This window comes from Gigantopelta aegis, chromosome 7 (assembly GCF_016097555.1).
Source record: "Gigantopelta aegis isolate Gae_Host chromosome 7, Gae_host_genome, whole genome shotgun sequence".
Classification (NCBI taxonomy): Eukaryota; Metazoa; Mollusca; class Gastropoda; order Neomphalida; family Peltospiridae; genus Gigantopelta; species Gigantopelta aegis.
The window spans coordinates 26,283,432-26,306,480 of NC_054705.1; the positions used below are offsets into that span (position 1 = coordinate 26,283,432).

The 23,049-nt window shown below is 39.5% G+C and overlaps 1 protein-coding gene across 1 annotated transcript in view; it reads left to right on the top strand.

Moving 5' to 3' along the window:
- LOC121376963 (putative ankyrin repeat protein RBE_0220) overlaps positions 1-23,049 on the top strand; it is a 68,769-nt gene that overhangs the window by 24,638 nt on the left and 21,082 nt on the right. The window contains exon 2 of the mRNA XM_041504773.1: positions 18,121-18,217. Coding sequence (XP_041360707.1) covers positions 18,170-18,217 — 48 coding nt within the window. The 5' untranslated portion in view covers positions 18,121-18,169. The remainder of the gene's footprint in view (positions 1-18,120; positions 18,218-23,049) is intronic.

Sequence of the window (23,049 nt, forward strand, 5' to 3'; positions counted from 1 at the left end):
TTGAATATCTAGTAATGGCGGACTGGAATTAAAGTTGATAAAGTTTATATGATAAAGACATTATTACCCTCGTGTGTTTCGGTAAACACTCTGGTAATGACCTCTATGTCTCACGAGGCGTATATGTAGGCTGCCTATGACTTTCTACCTGCTATTGGGGGGCCATTAACCTACAGAAACCATAAAAGTGATATTCGGTGAAAAGTCATATTTTCAATGTATTTTAGTTTCAGGGAAAATTTAGAAATCATATTTATATTTTTGTGAACATTCATGATTCAGTTGTCTCCCTTGTAAACTATTACGAGTTTAAGTTTAATGATTTCGATGCATCTGGTCGTATTTAAAAAGGGTTTTTTAGTACCTGTAAAAATCTATATGAAGTGCAGGTATGTTTGTCTGTAGCAATATTATTAAGTAATTATTAATTTAATAACTAAATAAAGATAGTTTTATTCGTATTTCTTTTTTAAAACACCATGGTCAAGTAAATGTTCAACAAAAGTTCAACCGGAAGAAAGATATCATGGCGTTACGTGTTTTCGATAGGATCAGCGAAAGATATTAACAAAAAAGCGAAAGATATTGTCAAAAACTTGGAAAGATGTATATAATAAATAGACCATTTCATGGTGTTTTTTCGAATACGATTTTAATGTTTAACGATTTAACTCATGATGTGTGAAAAACATGATTGTTCACTCATTGCCTCGCAGTTCGTGAAAATATGGTTTTCACACATCACTCGTTGACATAAAAATCGTATTTGAAAAAAAAACCAACATAAAATAGCCTCTATATATTTTATTCCCCCCCCCCCCCCCACCCCCCCCAGTTAATTCAAGCTCGCTATCTTGGACAAACACATTTTTATAGCTCTTAACCCATACTGTGCTGTGAACTAGGTACATTATAGAGCTCGACTTTCCCCTGGCCTTTATTATACCAGTCGTGGAGCACCATCCGTAATCGGGTTATAGTCAGGTATGGGGGTGGGGATAGACTTTGGCTGTTATAACCTGATAGTCGCTATTCACTTTAAATTCATTTGCATGCTTATATTCAAGATTCAAGTTCAAGTTGTTTATTGCTTTACGTTTTTACAACTTATCAGCATAATACAATGTACAACAAAATAATACATATATACAGGATATGTACAGGATTGTGGTGGAGAGTGATTTAGTAAATAATAATAATAATAATAATAATAATCATAATCATAATCATAATAAAATAAGGTTCTATTGACTTATATTATTTAATACATATAAGTAATTATTAAGTATACTGAGAGATACATGTATTATTGGTTTAATATACATGTAATCGAATAATACTATACTGAATAAATAGAAGTAATGCTAATATTAACCAGTTTGCTCCAATAGCTGATCTCTAACGGCATTTGCTCTAAATAAATATTTTCCGAGATTATTAAGTTCTTTAGCATTGTCAGACGCTAATAGTTGGGTAAGTTTGAAAACGCTTGGACGTCTATGGCAATAAATTATGTTTTAATAAATTTCATTCTTAATTCATTATATCGTGGGTACTGATACTCGTCTTCTATTTCATTTTTGTCACATAGTATACATTTTTTCTGTGATCTTTCAATAATTCTATACCTGCGGCGTGCCAAATTCTGCATTTAATTTATGTGCACATAATAAATTCTGATTTTAGTTATTTCTTTTAAATGACGAACGTCCAATGGTTTTGTAAGATAATCTTGTAATATGAAATTATTTAACAAGTGTTTGTATAGACTTTCCTTTGGAGATATCATCATTCTACTGTAACCGGCCTCGGTGGCGCAGTGGTTAGGCCATCGGTCTACAGGCTGGTAGGAACTGGGTTCGGATCCCAGTCGAGGCATGGGATTTTTAATCCAGATACCGACTCCAAAGCCTGAGTGAGTGCTCCGCAAGGCTCAATGGGTAGGTGTAAACCACTTGCACCGACCAGTGATCCATAACTGGTTCAACAAAGGTCATGGTTTGTGCTATCCTGCCTGTGGGAAGCGCAAATAAAAGATCCCTTGCTGCTAATCGGAAAGAGTAGCACATGTAGTGGCGACAGCGGGTTTCCTCTCAAAATCTGTATGGTCCTTAACCTTATGTCTGACGCCATATAACCGTAAATAAAATGTGTTGAGTGCGTCGTTAAATAAAACATTTTTCTTTTTTGTTGCTTGAATAGGTCAGTTATCCTTTCTCTAATTACATTGTAAACATTGTTATCAACATATGCTAAGTTCCATATATAATTTAAACTTAAAGTAGTGTCGGAAATAGAATAAAACTGATTTTCGTCGATTATTCCTTTCATATTAAACTGACATGTAAATATTTTGTAAATACCAATTTAATGATACTCTGCCTAATTTAGCATTTACTTGTTTGGGCTCTCATGATGTAGAAGTTTGTGTTTACTCTTGAAATTAAAGAAAGATGTCAGTAAACAGGTGATGTGTGTACTTAATTTAAACAGACTGTAACAAATTTTGATCGACATCTGTCAATTTCATTTACCCTTAAACAAACTTTTAATTTAAAACTGTAAGTTAACTGAGTATATTGAAGTGTACCATAAATTATTAATTATGATCAGCATATTTAGTGAATATAAATTCAATATAAGTACATTAGAAATTTACACAATCTTGCAACCACTTAAAGGTGCTATATCATAGTTATATGTGAACATCTATTTGTGATAAAGATTCTCCAATAAAACTATGTTCTACTAGAAGATAAAATTATTTTGTTAGAATCATTTATGGACATATAGTTGAAGGTGTAGTCTTTAAATTTTAAAGCAAAATTTAATTAATTTGTTTTAATTTGCAATAGCTGTCATTATGCAACTTGTAGATAGCACCTTTAATACATAGCACTTTTATTACCGGTATACTAGATCACACTCAGAATGGTTCTTGGCAGTTTTGCTCAAAAGTTACTTAGAAATGTCTACAAATTGCAGCAACAATGACACACGTCGATAAAAATTGTTATAGTCTGTTCCAATAAAGTGCATGAATCACCTGTTTACGAACATCTTTCTTTTAATTTCAAGGGTAAACACCACCTTGTACATCAATGAGAGCCCAAACAAGTAAATGATAAATTAGGTAGAGTATCATTAAATAGATATTTACAAAATATTTACTTGTCAGTTTAATATGAAAGACATAATCGACGAAAATCAGTTTTATTCTATTTCCGACACTACTTTAGTTCGTTTGGTTCGTGTTTTTACAATTTTAACCTGATGCTGACTTTAATTCTACATTTTAGTATTACACCTATCAGTGATATTTGTATTTTTTCACAGTTCTTTACACTGTTTTTATTTGAATATTGAATTTTTATATTGATGTGGTTCATCATTTAATGTTTTGCATTTTCCATAGTTTGACACCCAATAGCCGTGCTGGTGTGTCGTTCAAAATTCACTCATTTAGTTCGTGTTTGACAATCATTAACCAGTCATCTTCACACTGAACTATTTTCTCATATATAGTTCTTAATATGCTGTGATCTGCTTTATCCAATATTTAAAAATCCGTAATGTTCTTATAATTTGCATTCAAGCACGCTTTCCTGGAGGCTAATTCTCTAAAACTATATTATACTGAGCATGAACGTCTTCCTGGAAATGGAATGGTAGCGGGTTTCCTCTCTGTTTATCCATGTGGTCCTTAACCGTATGTCCGAATCCACGTAGTTTGTTTTGCTTAACGACACCATAAAAGCACATTGATTTATTAATCCTCGACCATTAGACTCAGCATAACCATGTTTTGAGATGTGCGTCTTAAGTGAAGCATATCTGGCTTTCTTTGCATTCTAATGGTTACTGGCCACACATCTCTCGAATGCTCCGTTACACCTTGCTCCGAGACTCCGTGTCAGAATTACTAAATGTTGGACATCCAGTATCTCTGTAAATATCTAGTAGAAGAGATATATTTACAGAAATATCTGATGAAACCATTTCCAGTTTTATATAAAAAAATATATAACAAAGCTTAGGCTATCTTCTCATAGTTTAGTAATTGAGGTTGGACGCTATTACAACACCGATAGGTCTAAAAGAATATGTATGTTGTGTCAAATGGGTGAAATAGAAGATGAGTTTCATTTTATTTTATGCTGCCCCTTCTCTAATGATTTAGGAGCTTTGTATATATATAAAAAAGGGGGTTCACCCAAATATGGTAAACTTACTACAGCTGCTAAACAGCAATAATACTTAAGAAGTCTGTAATTTGGGGAAATATTTATGTAAAGTATTTTTAAAACGTGATGCAATTATAGATGGCACATAGGGGCGAGTCCTTTAATGTATTTTGTGAATATATTTTTATATTTATTACATTCTCCGTTGTTGGAATAATGTTGTTACACCTTCCACTTGACATGTACATATATGTTGTATTTTATTTGTGCAACTGATGAGCTGTAACAGCTCAAAAGTTAAATAAAGAATTGAACAGCCGATGATTAATTAATCAATGTGCTGTAGTGGTGTCGTTAAACAAAACAAACAAACAAACAAACTCGCTCAGGTGTCCCAGTTTCAAATTCCTCCCGTATTCAAGTTACTCCTCGGTAATTTGAACCTAGTTTCAGATTACTGGGGGTTGTTTGAACCTAGTTTCAGATTACCGGGGGTTGTTTGAACCTAGGTTCAGATTACCCCCGGGGTAGTTTGAACCTAGTGTCAAGCTACCCCCCTTAGTTTCAAACGACCCCCCGGGGGTAGCCTGAAACTGGGGGGTAACTTGCACATATATGGTAGTTTCAAATTACCCCAAGTTTCGGATTAACCCATTTAATATCTCAAATTAGACGGCGATTCATGAACGTGTTGTGAATTAGACTAATTTTACATAGTGATATTTCCCGGGGAGAAAAATGGTGAGTGACTGAATCATTGTTTAACGTCTATCAATCTATCTACCACATCTATCACTCATCGTGTACAATGTAAGATGTCACATTTTGGTTTGTATTCTCGAAATATTTGCTTAAACATAAATTCTGATATCTACTCTATCTAGGTTTCCATACTTTTTATGCAAAATATGTGTCCGTGTAATATGAATTTTCATATTTTGTAGGAATACTTAATATATATATCAACGTTTCGATGTAAAAAATATACCCTATTTGTGAAAATTTACTGGTTGTTGGGTGGGGGTAATTTGAAACTACGGGGGGTACTTTGAATCTAGGTTCAAATTACCCGGGGGGGTAACCTGAACCGGGGGGTAATTTGAACCTATTACACCGGGAGAGACCTGGCTGCGTTCCCCAGACCGAGGACAAAAACGTTCGCTAGACTGACATATGCGCTTCACGTTAAACTAAATAGCAACATCGAGAACCAGTCAAATAATTTACGAACTTTGGTGTCGCTCACTGTCACTAAACACGGGGACTGGCATCAGGTTGCGAACCCAGTACCTGCCAGCCTTGAGGACCATGACTTGAGCAGCACGCCACCAAGGAAGGTCAGGTTTGCTGTCAATATTGAATTATTTACTATTAACGATCCACACTGATTCTCCGCCTCACTGACGGCCAAGGTTAGGCCGGGGAGCGGTTTGTGTATTGCTGTCTAATAAATATACTTCAAAAGAGACCGAGTCAAGGAGACCGAGTACACAATGATCTAAAATGTCACAATCTGGCGCTGTTGCTTTTCTTTTCTTTCCTTTTGTTACATAGGTAGTACTACTTATATGTTTATGATATGTTTATGGCTATAAATAGAAATCTTCGAGAAAAATACTCACGTGGCTATTTTACTTTGGGCTTTGAAACTTAATAAAGGCACATACATACAAAAACACAATTATTTTCTTATGTTCGCATGCATTCGTAGGCCTACACATTTGTGTTGAGATTATATATATATATATTACCTTTCAGATAAATTCCATGCGTTTTGATTGGTCAATAGCTAAAGCATACCACAAGTACACCGTATCATTTGCAGGAAAATACAGAATTTGCCGGGGTGTACGAAATGTCACGTGACTTGCTCGACTGGTTGTACGAAAATACAAATTGTGGATGAGACCGACGAAATTTTCTTGAATTCTCTTACATTTTCATTGCACTCAAAGGCTGCGATATTTTTCAGATCACATACATTAAGAATTTGATAACTTTGCAAATTAATCGAGTTCACGGCACTAGGTTTATTGGCATTTGAGAAAACGTACTAGGGTGACATTCATATGTGCATTCATAGTAATCAAACACAAATATTTCATAACAATTTTACACGGAAAGCTGTCCAGTGTTCAAAAAACAAAAAGCAAAAACTAGTTTATTTTGACACCCAAAATGACGTCATTCGAGTTTAACGTCATTTCCATTCAAAAAAGACACCGAGCCACATATTCTTACGTCATTTGAATATCTAGTAATGACGGACTGGAATTAAAGTTGCGCATACAATTTATAAAAACGCGTTGTATTAGGTTTGATATTATATGATAACGAGATTATTACCCTCGTGTGTTTCGGTATCGTCAATATCATACACATGTATTAGGAATAAAAATAATGTATTATGCTCGCCAGAGGCTCGCATAATACAATTTTTATTCCTAATATATACCAAAAAACACTCTAGTAATAAAGTGCGTTAATATTTATGTAATAGTCAACCTTGACATACATACAATATGTAGATATTTATACATCAATACATACACATACATACATACATATAGGTACTGTTCAACTGATTATCTTTTTCTCTCACTCCAACCAGTGCATCACAACTGGACAAAGGCCGTGGTATGTGCTTCTCTGTCTGTGGTTAAGTGCATATAAAAGATCCCTTGCTGCATTAGAAAAATGTAGCGGGTTTCCTCTGTTGATTACGAGTCAGAATTACCAAACGTTTGACATCCAATAGCCGATGATTAATAAATCAATGTGCTCTAGTGGTGTCGTTAAATATAACAAATAAACTTTATATATATATATATATATATATATATATATATATATATATATATATATGTCTAGCTGTATACAGTGTGAAGCACGGTGCATCTATTCAAGGCTACCAACCTTGACTTGGCTTCTTTGTTGGGGGCCAGACAGTATCTTTAAAAACACATTCAAACGTTTAGCAGGTTGATAAGCTACATTCGGTCACGTGACAGTTATGCATTTTATTTGTGTTGAAAATCCCGTCACTGCTGACAAATGATGCATCAATTAAAGCCAGTGTCTGATTTTACTTTTTAAAGTAACGAGTTGTCTTTATTTAATCACTTTTATCAAATTGATAACTTTTTTTCTCTTTTTTTTTTACAAATCTTGCTGAACTTCTGAATTTCGGAGGTAGATTTTCCCTGACATGAATATCATTGAATCATTTTGGGGTAAAAGACAATAATTTATACACAGTATGAAGAAGATGGGTCCTAGTATTGAGCCCCGTGGAACACCATAAATAATGGCTCAGATTTTAATGTAAGGATTCCAGTAGTGACTTGTTATACCGGCCACGGTGAAGGCTGACAGGTACTGGGTTCATACCCCGGTACCGGCTCCCACCCAGAGCGAGTTTAACGACGTAATGGGTAGGGGTAGGGTCACTGCATCGACTGCTCTCTCACTAACAACGAACCACTAACCCGCTGTCCTGGACACACAGCCCAGACAACTGACGTGAGTCCCCAGGAGAGCGTGCTTGAACTTTAATTGGATATAAACACGGAAATAAAGTGTAAACAGTAACAACGACTTGTTCTAGTTGTTGCTTAAATATGACCGAAACAAATCTGGATTATTCCGTTTCCAGCTGCTTTTTCTATAGACACAACTTCTCTCATTAAACGTTATCAATTCTGTTTGATTGGTTGGTTTTTTAAAAATAAATTGTTGTTGTTGTTGTTTAGGTGGGGACGGGGTGTGTCTCATTTTTACGAAGTCAAAAGTGAGACATAGGTATCAACGTTGTGATTAGTTCCAACATTAAGTTTTGGGGATAAGTCCTAGACCAATAAAACATGGTTTATAGTATAGTGCATCTTTGAATGTTCATCTCAAATTTTATATATTCAGTTACTAAATTTATTGACAAAGCACAAATATTGCACGACCTCAGTAGTTGAGTGGTTAAGGCATCGGACTGAGACCTGATAAGTACAGTGTTCGAATATCGGTACCGGCCCACACCGGCTCAATGGGAAGAGGTAATGCCACTAAACTAACCTCTCTTCCAATAACACCGGCAACTAACATTTGAAAAGTCTATTTTATATTTTTGAGTAAAACGGTTTTTGTTTTGTTTAACGACACCACTAGAGCACATTGATTTATTAATCATCTGCTATTGGATGTCAAACATTTGGTAATTCTGACAGTCTTAGAGAGAAAACCCGCTACATGTTTTCATTTCATTTAAACTTGTTTTCGTGCTTCTGTCCAATGAAGGTTCAAGCACGCTGTCCTGGGCACACACCTCAGCTATCTGGGCTGTCTGTCCAGGACAGTGGGTTAGTTGTTAGTGAGGGAGAAGAGGGTATAGTGGTTTTAAAACTACCCACTGAGTCGTTAAAACTCGCTCAGAGTGGGAGCCGGTACCGGGTGGCGAACTCTGTACCTACCAGTCTTATGTCTGATGGTTTAACCACGACACTACTAGAGCACATTGATTTATTAATCATCGGCTATTGGATATCAAACATTTGATAATTCTGACATATAGTCTTAGAGAGGAAACCCGCTAAAATGTTTCCATTAGTAACAATGGCTCTTTTATATGTTTCATCCCACAGACCAGATAGCACATACCACGGCCTTTGATATACCAGTCGTGGTGCACTGGCTGGAACGGAAATAGTCCAATGGGCCCTCCGACGGGGATCGATCCTACACCTAACGGGCATCAAGCGAACGCTTTACCACTGTGCTACGTCCCGCCCCTAACATTAAAAAAGACTTTTATATTTTTGAATAAGACCATCTGTAGAATAGGGTCTATATAAGTTTGTTTTTTAAAGTTTTATTGAAATAAAACAGTATTAATCTTTGGTGGTGTTTCGGTAGTGTTTTTGTGGTGTGGTTTTTGTTTTGTTGTTGTTGTTTGGGGGGTGAGGGTGATGTTTTTTTATCAGTCGTTCCATTACACCCCCAGCCACCACCAACCCCCCCAAAAAACAAAAAACTCTCCTCCCCCCCCCCCCCCCCCCCCCCCCCAAACCAATCCCATCCCCAACACGTTAGTGTAGCACTGGCATTTATTCGTAGACCACTATGAATTGTGGACGGGATAGACGGAATAAGAAGTAACCTTGAGCTATTGTAATGTGTCGGACTACGTGTCCTGGAACTCAACACGATTTCAGCCAAATGACTTGTGACGTGTTCACCACATTAAGCACGCTAAACCTTTTGTCGGCATATCTGCTGTATTCCATTAAACATCAACTGATACACCAGGCTATCGATCCACTAGTCTGATTTTCTTGAGAGTGTGGGGGTGGGAGTAAGGTGAAGGGGTTTGGGAAACAATGGGAGATCTCCTTTTTAAATTATCTTTATTGGAAAACATAATTATGACTGATAAACGCATTTGTAGAAGTTATAATATTTCATTTCTACTGTGCGAATGCTGTTGTCGACATGTTTGTTGCTTTGCTGCTACACGTTTCTAGGGGTGTGGGAGAGTGCCACTGTAGTAAATGTCTCACGTTCACTACTGGGTGTGGCAGAGTGGCACTGTAGTAAATGTCTCACGTTCACTACTGGGTGTGGGAGAGTGGCACTGTAGTAAATGTCTCACGTTCACTACTGGGTGTGGGAGAATGGTCGGTGCAAGTGGTTTACACCTACCCATTGAGCCTTGTGGAGCACTCTCAGGGTTTGGAGTCGGTATCTGGATTAAATATTCCATGTCTCGACTGGGATCCGAACTCAGTACCTACCAGCCTGTAGACCGATGGCTTAACCACGACGCCACCGAGGCCGATCTCCTCAGCAAGAATGAACAGCAAGTAAAAACAATGAATTGCTAATGTATTGTCATGCACGAGTCACTAGGGCGGGATCCGAACCCAGTACCTAACAATGAATTGCTAATGTATTGTCATGCACGAGTCACTAGGGCGGGATCCGAACCCAGTACCTAACAATGAATTGCTAATGTATTGTCATGCACGAGTCGCTAGGGCGGGATCCGAACCCAGTACCTAACAATGAATTGCTAATGTATTGTCATGCACGAGTCACTAGGGCGGGATCCGAACCCAGTACCTAACAATGAATTGCTAATGTATTGTCATGCACGAGTCACTAGGGCGGGATCCGAACCCAGTACCTAACAATGAATTGCTAATGTATTGTCATGCACGAGTCACTAGGGCGGGATCCGAACCCAGTACCTAACAATGAATTGCTAATGTATTGTCATGCACGAGTCACTAGGGCGGGATCCGAACCCAGTACCTAACAATGAATTGCTAATGTATTGTCATGCACGAGTCGCTAGGGCGGGATCCGAACCCAGTACCTAACAATGAATTGCTAATGTATTGTCATGCACGAGTCACTAGGGCGGGATCCGAACCCAGTACCTAACAATGAATTGCTAATGTATTGTCATGCACGAGTCGCTAGGGCGGGATCCGAACCCAGTACCTAACAATGAATTGCTAATGTATTGTCATGCACGAGTCTCTAGGGCGGGATCCGAACCCAGTACCTAACAATGAATTGCTAATGTATTGTCATGCACGAGTCACTAGGGCGGGATCCGAACCCAGTACCTAACAATGAATTGCTAATGTATTGTCATGCACGAGTCACTAGGGCGGGATCCGAACCCAGTACCTAACAATGAATTGCTAATGTATTGTCATGCACGAGTCACTAGGGCGGGATCCGAACCCAGTACCTAACAATGAATTGCTAATGTATTGTCATGCACGAGTCACTAGGGCGGGATCCGAACTCAGTACCTAACAATGAATTGCTAATGTATTGTCATGCACGAGTCGCTAGGGCGGGATCCGAACCCAGTACCTAACAATGAATTGCTAATGTATTGTCATGCACGAGTCGCTAGGGCGGGATCCGAACCCAGTACCTAACAATGAATTGCTAATGTATTGTCATGCACGAGTCACTAGGGCGGGATCCGAACCCAGTACCTAACAATGAATTGCTAATGTATTGTCATGCACGAGTCACTAGGGCGGGATCCGAACCCAGTACCTAACAATGAATTGCTAATGTATTGTCATGCACGAGTCACTAGGGCGGGATCCGAACCCAGTACCTAACAATGAATTGCTAATGTATTGTCATGCACGAGTCGCTAGGGCGGGATCCGAACCCAGTACCTAACAATGAATTGCTAATGTATTGTCATGCACGAGTCACTAGGGCGGGATCCGAACCCAGTACCTAACAATGAATTGCTAATGTATTGTCATGCACGAGTCGCTAGGGCGGGATCCGAACCCAGTACCTAACAATGAATTGCTAATGTATTGTCATGCACGAGTCACTAGGGCGGGATCCGAACCCAGTACCTAACAATGAATTGCTAATGTATTGTCATGCACGAGTCGCTAGGGCGGGATCCGAACCCAGTACCTAACAATGAATTGCTAATGTATTGTCATGCACGAGTCACTAGGGCGGGATCCGAACCCAGTACCTAACAATGAATTGCTAATGTATTGTCATGCACGAGTCACTAGGGCGGGATCCGAACCCAGTACCTAACAATGAATTGCTAATGTATTGTCATGCACGAGTCGCTAGGGCGGGATCCGAACCCAGTACCTAACAATGAATTGCTAATGTATTGTCATGCACGAGTCGCTAGGGCGGGGCGTAGCCCAGTAGTAAAGCGCTTGCTTGATGTGCGGTCGGTCTAGGATCAATCTGTCTGTGGGCCCATTGGGCTATTTCTCGTTCCAGCCAGTGCACCACGATTGGTAGGCTAATATCAAAAATCATGGTATGTGCTATCTTGTCTGTGGGATGGTGTATGTAAAAGATGCTGCCAATGGAAAAATGTAGCGGGTTTCCTCTAAAAGTCTATATGTCAAAATTACCAAATGTTTGACATCCATTAGCCGATGATTAATAAATCAATGTGCTCTTGTGGTGTCGTTAAACAAAACAAACTAACTTTTTGGACAATTGACTAGGTCGTTGCCATAAATTTCCGTTTTACCGGTGTGTTCCTCGTGAAGGTCATAGTAGAAGGAATATAGCTAGACACGTGTTATATCTATGCTTATACGGTGTGTTCCTCGTGAAGGTCATAGTAGAAGGAATATAGCTAGACACGTGTGATATCTATGCTTATACGGTGCCTAATATATGTCCTCGTGAAGGTTATAGCAGAAGGAATATAGCTAGACACGTGTTATATCTATGCTTATACGGTGTGTTCCTCGTGAAGGTCATAGTAGAAGGAATATAGCTAGACACGTGTGATATATATGCTTATACGGTGCCTAATATATGTCCTAAAGAAAACGCGGTTCAATGAATTCATCTTGACTTTTGTAAAATAACCCCATGACGTATGCTGAGCTTGGCCGTGTATCATTAATAATAATAAGCGTTAAGAGATTATTGAATGTGTGAGCTAATTATATGGCAGATATCATAATACTGACAGTACTAAAAGAATGTGTTTTGCTTGTCTGAATGCAAATGAAGACGAATTCCATTTTATTGTGTAATTTGGGGAATAATCTTAAAATATGCCACATATTTGAGAAACTGCTATATATATAGTGTAGACTGTTTGCATATTTGGAGCACAAAATGTGATTTCGATTCCATCCTCAACTTATTTAAAAATATTAACAACATTTTGACTTTTATTCAGAATTTTAATATACTTACCTGTGATATTTATTTACTCGAAATGTTAATATACCTGTGATATTCATACTTTGCAGATCTCTTTACACTGTATTTTAGTTGTCTATTGATGTTGATCATCTGTTCATTCATAGTTTTACCATTGTTTGACGCCCAATAGCCGGTGTCTTCAAACAGCATGTTTATGTTCTCTCGGCTCTTTGGTATTCCCTCAGCTGTGTTTTCCCCAGCTGCACGTTTTATAGCTAAAGTCTGGCAGCAAGGCAACAAGGGTCAGCAAGTAGATATGTTTTGAAGCGGGGTGCAGTAAACAGCATACACTAATGACGTCGATAGAGACATGGTATTGGGCAGCCATTGCGTTCTGGAAGCTGGCAATCCTTTCAGTGTCAGCTCAACCGCAGAGATATTGCTTTGCCCGATTGAGATATTGCTTTGCCCTATTCAGATATTGCTTTGCCCGATTGAGATAATACTTTGCCCGATTGACATATTGCTTTGCCCGATTGACATATTGCTTTGCCCGATTGAGATAATACTTTGCCCGATTGACATATTGCTTTGCCCGATTGAGATAATACTTTGCCCGATTGACATATTGCTTTGCCCGATTGACATATTGCTTTGCCCGATTGAGATAATACTTTGCCCGATTGACATATTGCTTTGCCCGATTGAGATAATACTTTGCCCGATTGACATATTGCTTTGCCCGATTGAGATAATACTTTGCCCGATTCTAGTTCTTGTCATTTTGATAAAGCTAATTTCTTGTTTATGTTATGGTTTCTCGGTCCATACTGTTTTTGTTTTTGTGTTATGTTCCATGTACTCTTGATGAGTTGAGTATGACAACCGCCGCCTCCCGGCCTCCCAAGTTTAATGAAATAGCCTAGGTTTTGACTGTTTTGGTTTGGGCGGCAGATAAAATGCTACCTCACGTAAAAATGGAGTTTTTAATTTCAGAACGAAGGGTCTTTTGTGTGAGTTAATATTGAATGTGCATTCATACATGATTTAACGGTTCAGTTGCTGCGATCGTCTCTAGATGAGTGTGATGTGCTTCGTTGGTCCACGTGAAAACTTAATTATATGACTTGAATGCAAGACGCTAGAACTGACCTATATTTGTACTGATGACACAAGTACGCAGCGTGCTATTCATACAAAAACCCTGCCTAGTCTAACTGCTCTTATAAGTTATAACCCGCCCACACGTTTTCTAGAACACACTGATCAAAAAAAGAAAGAAATGTTTTATTTAACGACGCACTCAACACATTTTATTTTACGGTTATATAGCGTCAGACGTATGGTTAAGGACCACACAGATTTTGAGAGGAAACCCGCTGTCGTCACTTCATGGGCTACTCTTTCCGATTAGCATCAAGGGATCTTTTATTTGCGCTTCCCATAGGCAGGATAGCACAAACCATGGCCTTTGTTGAACCAGTTATGGATCACTGGTCGGTGCAAGTGGTTTACACCTACCCATTGAGCCCTGCGGAGCACTCACTCAGGGTTTGGAGTCGGTATCTGGATTAAAAATCCCATGCCTTGACTGGGATCCGAACCCAGTACCTACCAGCCTGTTGGCCGATGGCCTAACCACGACGCCACCGAGGCCGGTCACACTGATCAATTCATAATTTAGCTCAGTCGGTTAAGCGCTCGATTGAGATGATTGCGTCGCAGGATCGAACCACCTCGGTAGATCCATTCAACTTAATAGGTTTTCTCGTTCCAACCAGTGCACCACAACTGGTCGAAGGCCGTGGTGTGTGCTGTCCTGGCTGTGGGGAAAGTGCATATAAAAGATCCCTCGCTGCTAATTGAAAACTGTAGCGGGTTTCCTCTGATGAGAATGACCAAATGTTTGACATCCAACAGCCGATCATTCATTAATCAATTTGTTGTAATAGTGTCGTTAAACAAAACAAACTTTTTAACTCTCTGACACGCTTTCACACACGACCTTACACGCGTGCGTCTGTCCCTGCCTGCCTGTCTGTGTCCTGTCATACTGTGATCAATTAAGCATGTTTGACTCACACACCTGATAGATCGATAGATATGAAATACGATTTGCCGATAAACCTCACATGACCTACCATTGTGTTTAATACGTAACAACAGTCGGTCCTTACGCCACAGTGTTTGAGTGATTGATTCGACTCGACTGGCACATAGCTCGAGTAACGGACACGCTACTGTACTGTCTGTAACTGGCACCAAGTGTGTATTATCGTTGATTTATGCCGCAAAATACATCATCGTTGTTCATGGTAACATTTGTTTTCTTTTAGGCTGGAAACACATGACCATGACTCAAATCTCACGTGAATCGTTGGTGGAATAGAATGAAAATGTGATATTTTTGTACTGAAATATATGGGAAGTCAGTGGCATATAAAGTTAACTGCGAAAGTCCAAATGTGCCATAAGAAATACATGAGTGGCCGTTAGATACCATTTATCTTACAACGAGGTGTTTTAAAATTATCTAACGAGCGAATGTATACTCTTCAATAACGTAGGGGAACCTGAAATATTAATGTTAATATTAATTATACTCTTCAAAAACTTAGGGGAACCTGAAATATTAATGTTACTATCAACTATTAGACCGAACATACGTTTCGACCACAGACATCCTAGTAAAGTAGGGGAACCTGAAATATTAATGTTACTATCAACTATTAGACCGAACATACGTTTCGACAACAGACATCCTAGTAAAGTAGGGGAACCTGAAATATTAATGTTACTATCAACTATTAGACCGAACATACGTTTCGACCACAGACATCCTAGTAAAGTAGGGGAACCTGAAATATTAATGTTACTATCAACTATTAGACCGAACATACGTTTCGACCACAGACATCCTAGTAAAGTAGGGGAACCTGAAATATTAATGTTCCTATCAACTATTAGACCGAACATACGTTTTGACCACAAACATCCTAGTAAAGAACGTTCAGGGCCCCGTTCCACAAAGCGATCTTAGCCCTAAGATCAACTTTAGTGCATAGGGTAGCTATGCGCTTAAGGTAATCTTAGGGCTAAGATCGCTTCCTGGAACGGGGCCCAGGTCTGTTTATGAACACACCAAAACACATTCCATAGTTTGCACGTGCATAACGCAGTTGCCCCGTACACGTGCGTGGGGTGTCATTCTCGATTTTGACAATTTGCAGGAAGTTCCATTAATGATTGTGGAACATTATTTCTGTCAATCTTTTTCATGCTTTTGATCATACAGTTGTTATTGTTTTGTTTTTAGTCATTTTTATTGTTTGAATTTGCGATTTACTGATAAAAAAAAACCCGTCAACTTTCAAATTTCACTTTTGACCCCAAGATGTTTGTCCAATTAATGCACTATTATCATATAACCATTCCCCATAGCTAATATACCTTACAATTTTGGCAATTGTAAATTCTTATTAAAGTTCCCCTACTTTTTTTGAAGAGTATATTATTATTTTTCTTACATATCCTCAGAAATCAGGTTTTAATCAAATTTTAACAACTTTTAGTGCTATCCTGTTTGGGAATGGTGCATATTAAAGATCCCTTGCTGCTAATCGGAAGAGAGTTGCCCATGAAGTGGCGACAGCGAGTTTCCTCTATCAATATCCGTGTGTTCCTTAACCATATGTCCGACACCATATAACCGTAAACAAAATGTGTTGAGTGCGTCGTTAAATAAACCATTTCCTTCCTTCTTTCCACTACCGCGCACTGCCGTGTTTGAGACGTGCGTGTTGTCACTAAAAGAACAATGTATGCGCGGAACTAGTGTAGCCACGGGCACTTTCCACTACCGCGCACTGCCGTGTTTGAGACGTGCGTGTTGTCACTAAAAGAACAATGTATGCGCGGAACTAGTGTAGCCCCGTGTTTGAGACGTGCGTGTTGTCACTAAAAGAACAATGTATGCGCGGAACTAGTGTAGCCACGGGCACTTTCCACTACCGCGCACTGCCGTGTTTGAGACGTGCGTGTTGTCACTAAAAGAACAATGTATGCGCGGAACTAGTGTAGCCACGGGCACTTTCCACTACCGCGCACTTCCGTGTTTGAGACGTGCGTGTTGTCACTAAAAGAACAATGTATGCGCGTAACTAGTGTAGCCACGGGCACTTTCCACTACCGCGCACTGCCGTGTTTGAGACGTGCGTGTTGTCACTAAAAGAACAATGTATGCGCGGAACTGGTGTAGCCACGGGCACTTCCCACTACCGCGCACTGCCGTGTTTGAGACGTGCGTGTTGTCACTAAAAGAACAATGTATGCGCGGAACTGGTGTAGCCACGGGCACTTTCCACTACCGCGCACTGCCGTGTTTGAGACGTGCGTGTTGTCACTAAAAGAACAATGTATGCGCGGAACTAGTGTAGCCACGGGCACTTTCCAGTTACATCCAAAATTAGCAGCTCAAGTGCTATTCCATATTTTAAAACTGTTGCAAAAAATTTCGTCGTTTTAGATGAAGTGAAGGACTTGACAGCTGTGGTGGCAGTACTCAAGATGGGTGCCACTGGTGGGGCAGGATATCGTTATCTTACACCAGTTCAGCCAGCAAACGCTTCGTTAACGTTCGCGAATTATTTGATTGGTTCGGTGGCGCAGTGGTTAAGCCATCGGACTACAGGCTGGTAGGTACAGGGTTCGCAGCCCGGTACCGGCTCCCACCCAGAGCGAGTTCTTAAGAGCTCAATGGTTAGGTGTAAGGCCACTACACCCTCTTCTTTCTCACTAACCACTAACCCACTGTCCTGGACAGACAGCCCAGATAGCTGAGGTGTGTGCCCAGGACAGCGTGCTTGAACCTTAATTGGATATAAGCACGAAAATAAGTTGAAATGAATGAATGGTTCCCAACGTGGCCATTTGGTTTACTGTGAAACGCATAAAGCAGTCTAGCGGACGATTTTCCGCTCGGTCTGGCTGAACGCAGCTCTGATATCATCACTGTTTTGACAGTGATTCGTGGGTGCATGTCATCACATCTTTGACAGGGGCGGGGTGTATCTTAGTGGAGGGGTACAACATAGGATTGATTCCCCTTTACGAGCGAGTGCATGATCTCTTTTGTATTAAAGTTGGTTTTGACCCTTAAATATTTTCTGGATTCGTGTCTCCTCTCCTCCTTCCGAGCACTGAATAATGACTCTAGTACTCGTCTTCTTTTATTAAAATTTCGTATTTTATCTTGTTTCAGTGGTTCCGTGTCTGCCAACGACGCCAGTGGATTGTCTGGTCTTCAGTGTATGCGATCTGAATGCGCATCACATGATGGCTTTTTACACGTATCTGTGGTGAGTCATCTGGGTGATTTGTTCTAAACTCAGTAACACAGTATTTGTTGCTAGTGACAGAGCGTTCTCCTGAGGTGCGAGCCTCTCTCTCTCTCTCTCTCTCTCTCTCTCTCTCTCTCTCTCTCTCTCTGTGTCTCTGTCTCTCTCTCTGTGTCTCTGTCTATCTATCTCTCTATCTCATCTGTCTCTCTCTCTCTCTCTCTCTCTCTCTCTCTCTCTCTCTCTCTGTCTCTTCCTTCCTCCCCCTTTCCCCTCTCCCTCCATTTTCCTCTCTCCCTCCCTTTCGTCTCCCTCTCTCTCTCCCTCTCTCCCCTCTCTCTGTCCCTGTCTGTCTCTTTATCTGTTTCTCTCTCTCTCTCTCTCTCTCTCTCTCTCTCTCTCTCTCTCTCTCTCTCTCTCTCTCCCCTCCCTCTCCCCTCCATCTCCCTCTCTCTTCTTCCCTCCCTCCATTTTCCTCTCTCTCTCCCCCTCTCTCTCTCTCTCTCTCTCTCTCTCTCTCTCTCTCTCTCTCTCTCTCTCAATGCACCACGACTGGTATATCAAAGGCCATGGTAAGTGTGTCTTGTCTATGGGAAAGTGTATATAAAAGTTACTAAATGAAAAATGTATCGGTTCCTCTTTAAGACTGTGTCAAAATTACCAAATGTTTGACATCCGATAGTCGAGCATTAACAAGTCAATGTGCTCTAGCGTTGTCGTTAAACAAAACAAAATCTATGTCGGAATAATGTTTAAATTGATTTTATATAATTTATTGTTTCACCTCTGATACCAAATTACCTATGTTTTTCTCCGAGCTAGATCCATATCATTAAAAATATATGCGTTGGTTGCTTGGATGGTATGGTCGATTTGTTCGTTTGTTATTTCATTCTTTTTAACACGTGTAAGCTCAAGACATTGTGTGCTGTACTCAATTTAAAAAAACTACTTTATCACACAACCTTCTTTTTCAAAATAGTTATAGATAAATTTCGTTTCTATCATATTATGTAGAAAGGTTACACACCTATAAGTTTATTCACCTTAAAACTTTCTGGTTTTTATTAACAGCAATCAATAACGAGGTATCCATCTGACCGTGCATCCCGTACAGATAGCGCGGTGATTAGACGGTGACTCGTGGGTTTGGGCGCAGTTAGAAATGCTCATCTGTTCTCACTGACTGTGTATCCCGTACAGATACGCTATGTTTAGACGGTGACTCGTGGGTTTGGGCGCAGTTAGAAATGCTCATCTGTTCTCACTGACTGTGTATCCCGTACAGATACGCTATGTTTAGACGGTGACTCGTGGGTTTGGGCGCAGTTAGAAATGCTCATCTGTTCTCACTGACTGTGTATCCCGTACAGATACGCTATGTTTAGACGGTGACTCGTGGGTTTGGGCGCACTTACGAAAGCTCACCTGTTCTCACTGACCGTGCATCTCGTAAGACGGTAACCGGTAGCCCGTGTCTCACACAGGTGTAAATGTTTACTTAACTTCGTATGGAAGCACATGCACTTAAAAAGGATGTAATGAATCACCGCCATTAGAATATAACACAAACTACGCGTTATGTTAAAGACACTTTCTTGTATTACATAATTTAATTATTATTCATTTATTCATTTTATTTATTTATTTATTTATATATTTTGCAAAAATGGATTTAATTCTGATTTAACACGTTTATAAGAGCCGATCTGGTTGGATCTCCGCTAGAAACTGGTGTACTTCAAAACATCGTATTGCCGCACACATTTCCAATGTCGAATTAGGCGATAACCCTGATTTGCCGACGTTTATCAAATGTTGCAGTTTTGTCGCCAACGTTGTTTCACTGGAGACACGACGCGCTACTTAATGCGTTGCTAATAAAACCCAATTTGCGGCAATACAATTACCGATACACGTCGGCAAATGGGGAAAACACAAAATTTTATAAAGAACGTCTAGGCCGATCTAGGCCATACTGACATTGTGTGTGCGTGCGTGCGTGCGTGCGTACGTACGTACATGCATGAAAAACTATTACGTGGGTAGCAATAAAGATGATATTAAATATAAATAAGGAAACTAAAGACACACATACATATAACTAAACACAAGTAAATATGGAAAATTAACAATAATAAAATAATAATAATTTAAAAAAATATATAATTTTGTTTTATCTAAACTATATAACATGTTATGTGGATACACACAATAGAGAGAGATATATATATATATATATATATATATATATATATATATATATATATATATATATATATAATATATATATATATATAATGTATGTATATGAGGATACTCCCCGAGTGTCTTTTGATATAATAATTTATCAGCACGAGTATGAAATCCGAGGCTTGCCGACGATCTTTTATACTTTTATCAACGAGAGCTAAATAATGATATCACAAGACACGAGTTGGGGGGTGTGTGTGTCTTTTTATCATCCATTATTATTGTTTTCATTTGCGACAATTGTAAACAATGTCAGTAATGTTGGTTGAATGTCACTATATTTGGCAGCGGTAGACTCGTTAACTAGCAGAACGACAGTGGCTTGACGTCACTAATGATAGGTATAGCGCCGTGACACAGTGACGTAACAAAAGAAGCGATATCTCACAGAAGAATATCGCAGGAAATATCTCAAATGATAGTGCCAGCGATATCTCCTACAAAAGCCTTTAATGGATGATAAATAATATATATATCGGAGGGGGGGGGGGGGTAAATATCTCACCTCCCCCACCAGATGACCACCGTTCTATATAGAACTGTCCTGGCGGACCGCGAATTATAAGGACCTGACGCACAAACAGATTTACCTGGATGAAATATAATTACTCATCAAAGACATGGGAAATCTCAACTAGTTGTCACTTCATGTACATAATGGGTGAGAGCAAATCACACACACACACACACACAGAGAGAGAGAGAGAGAGAGAGAGAGAGAGAGAGAGAGAGAGAGAGAGAGAGAGAGAGAGAGAGGGAGGGGTATATGAATGTATGAAGGTAATAAAATAAAATGTCCTCTTCAATGTGTGTACATGTACTCACACTGTATTAGACATGTACTCACACTGTATTAGACATGTACTCACACTGTATTAGACATATACTCACACTGTATTAGACATGTACTCATACTCTATAAGACATATACTCATACTCTATTAGACATGTACTCACATTGTATTAGACATGTGCTCACACTAGCTCCATCTCTAAACAAAAATAGCTTTAACTTCGAAGAAAAGGGAAGCATGCATCCGGGTAAGAAGTTAAAGTGTTTGCACAGTTCTCAAAAAGTCGTCGTTGTGATGAACATGGGGATACGTAGGAACATGTTGAACTATTATGTGCTAACACCGTACTGTTTTAAATATAACAGACCTCGTACACGTGACACAGTGATATATTAACTTCGTTGAGACAAAGTCGTTAGGCTGGTCGGCTCGACTTTCACCCAGATCGAGTGTTTGCACCTCTCAGCTAGGTTTACTTTTCATTGCATTTCAACTTATGTTCGTGCTTATATCCAATTAAAGTTAAAGCCCGCTGTCCTGGGCACACACCTCAGCTATCTGGGCTGTCTGTCCAGGACAGTGGGTTAGTTGTTAGTGGTAAGTGGGAGAGAAGAGGCTGTAGTGGTCTTACACCCGCCCATTGAGTCGTTAAAACTCGCTCTGGGTGGGACCCGGTACCAGCATTTAGTGCGATGGCGTAACCACGACACCCAGCCCACGGCTATACTAAAGTAAAGTTTGTTTTGTTTAACGACACCACTAGAGCACATTGATTAATTAATCATCGGCTACTGGAAGTCAAACATTTGGTAATTATGACACGTAGTCATCAGAGGAAACCCGCTACATTTTTCCAGGGTCGTAGCTAGCGGGGGGGGGGGGGGGGGGGGGGGGGGGGGAGAGGAAGAAAAAATCTGGAAAAATTATAGAAACTTAAAGAAAGTTTTCTTCTTAACCGTTTAAGGAGTTTTAGACTATTAACTACTCTGTTGCCTCCCCCCCCCCCCCCCCCCCAAAAAACAAATCCTAGTTACGGCCCTGCTAACAGTATAATGTAAATGGAGGATAATAAATGAGTTACCAGTTATTTATGTCATGAGTAAAATAATTTTCACATTATTTCACAAGGGACATAAATTATAAATAACTGATAACGAGTTTGTTATTACCCCTAAAAGCCTTTATTTTCTAACACTTGCACGTACATGTACAGACACGATGTAAACCACTTTACACACTGTTCTGAGTATTGGTATAACTTTGTATTTTAATCACGTTCACAGATAATTTTCAAAAACAAAAGTTCTTTTTATTCTTGTAAAACCAATCTATTATGACAATTTGCGTATGAAGTTGACACTAAACACAGAGCCGTAATAAAAGGCAAACTCTTTAAGTGTCATTCTGTGTGTTTGCCAAATCGTGATAAATCATATTTAGTACCGACGAGGTCACTGGTTTTGTAAGCGTCAAATCGTCCAATACGTTGCCCCAGTGCAAAATATTTCTCACATTTGGTAATTTTGACATATAGTCTTAGAGAGGAAACCCACAGTGACACTTCATTTGTTTTCCATTAGTAGCAAGGCATCTTTTATATGCACCATTCTACAGACATGATAGCACATACCACGGCTTTTGATATACCAGTCGTGTTGCACTGGCTAGAACGAGAACTAGTCCAATGGGCACATCGACGAGGATCGATTCCAGTCCGGCCGCGCATCAGTCGAGCGCTTTACCACTGAGCCATGATACCCCTCCCAATTTCCCCCTGTTACTCCCCCTGTTCAGCAAGCTGGAAAC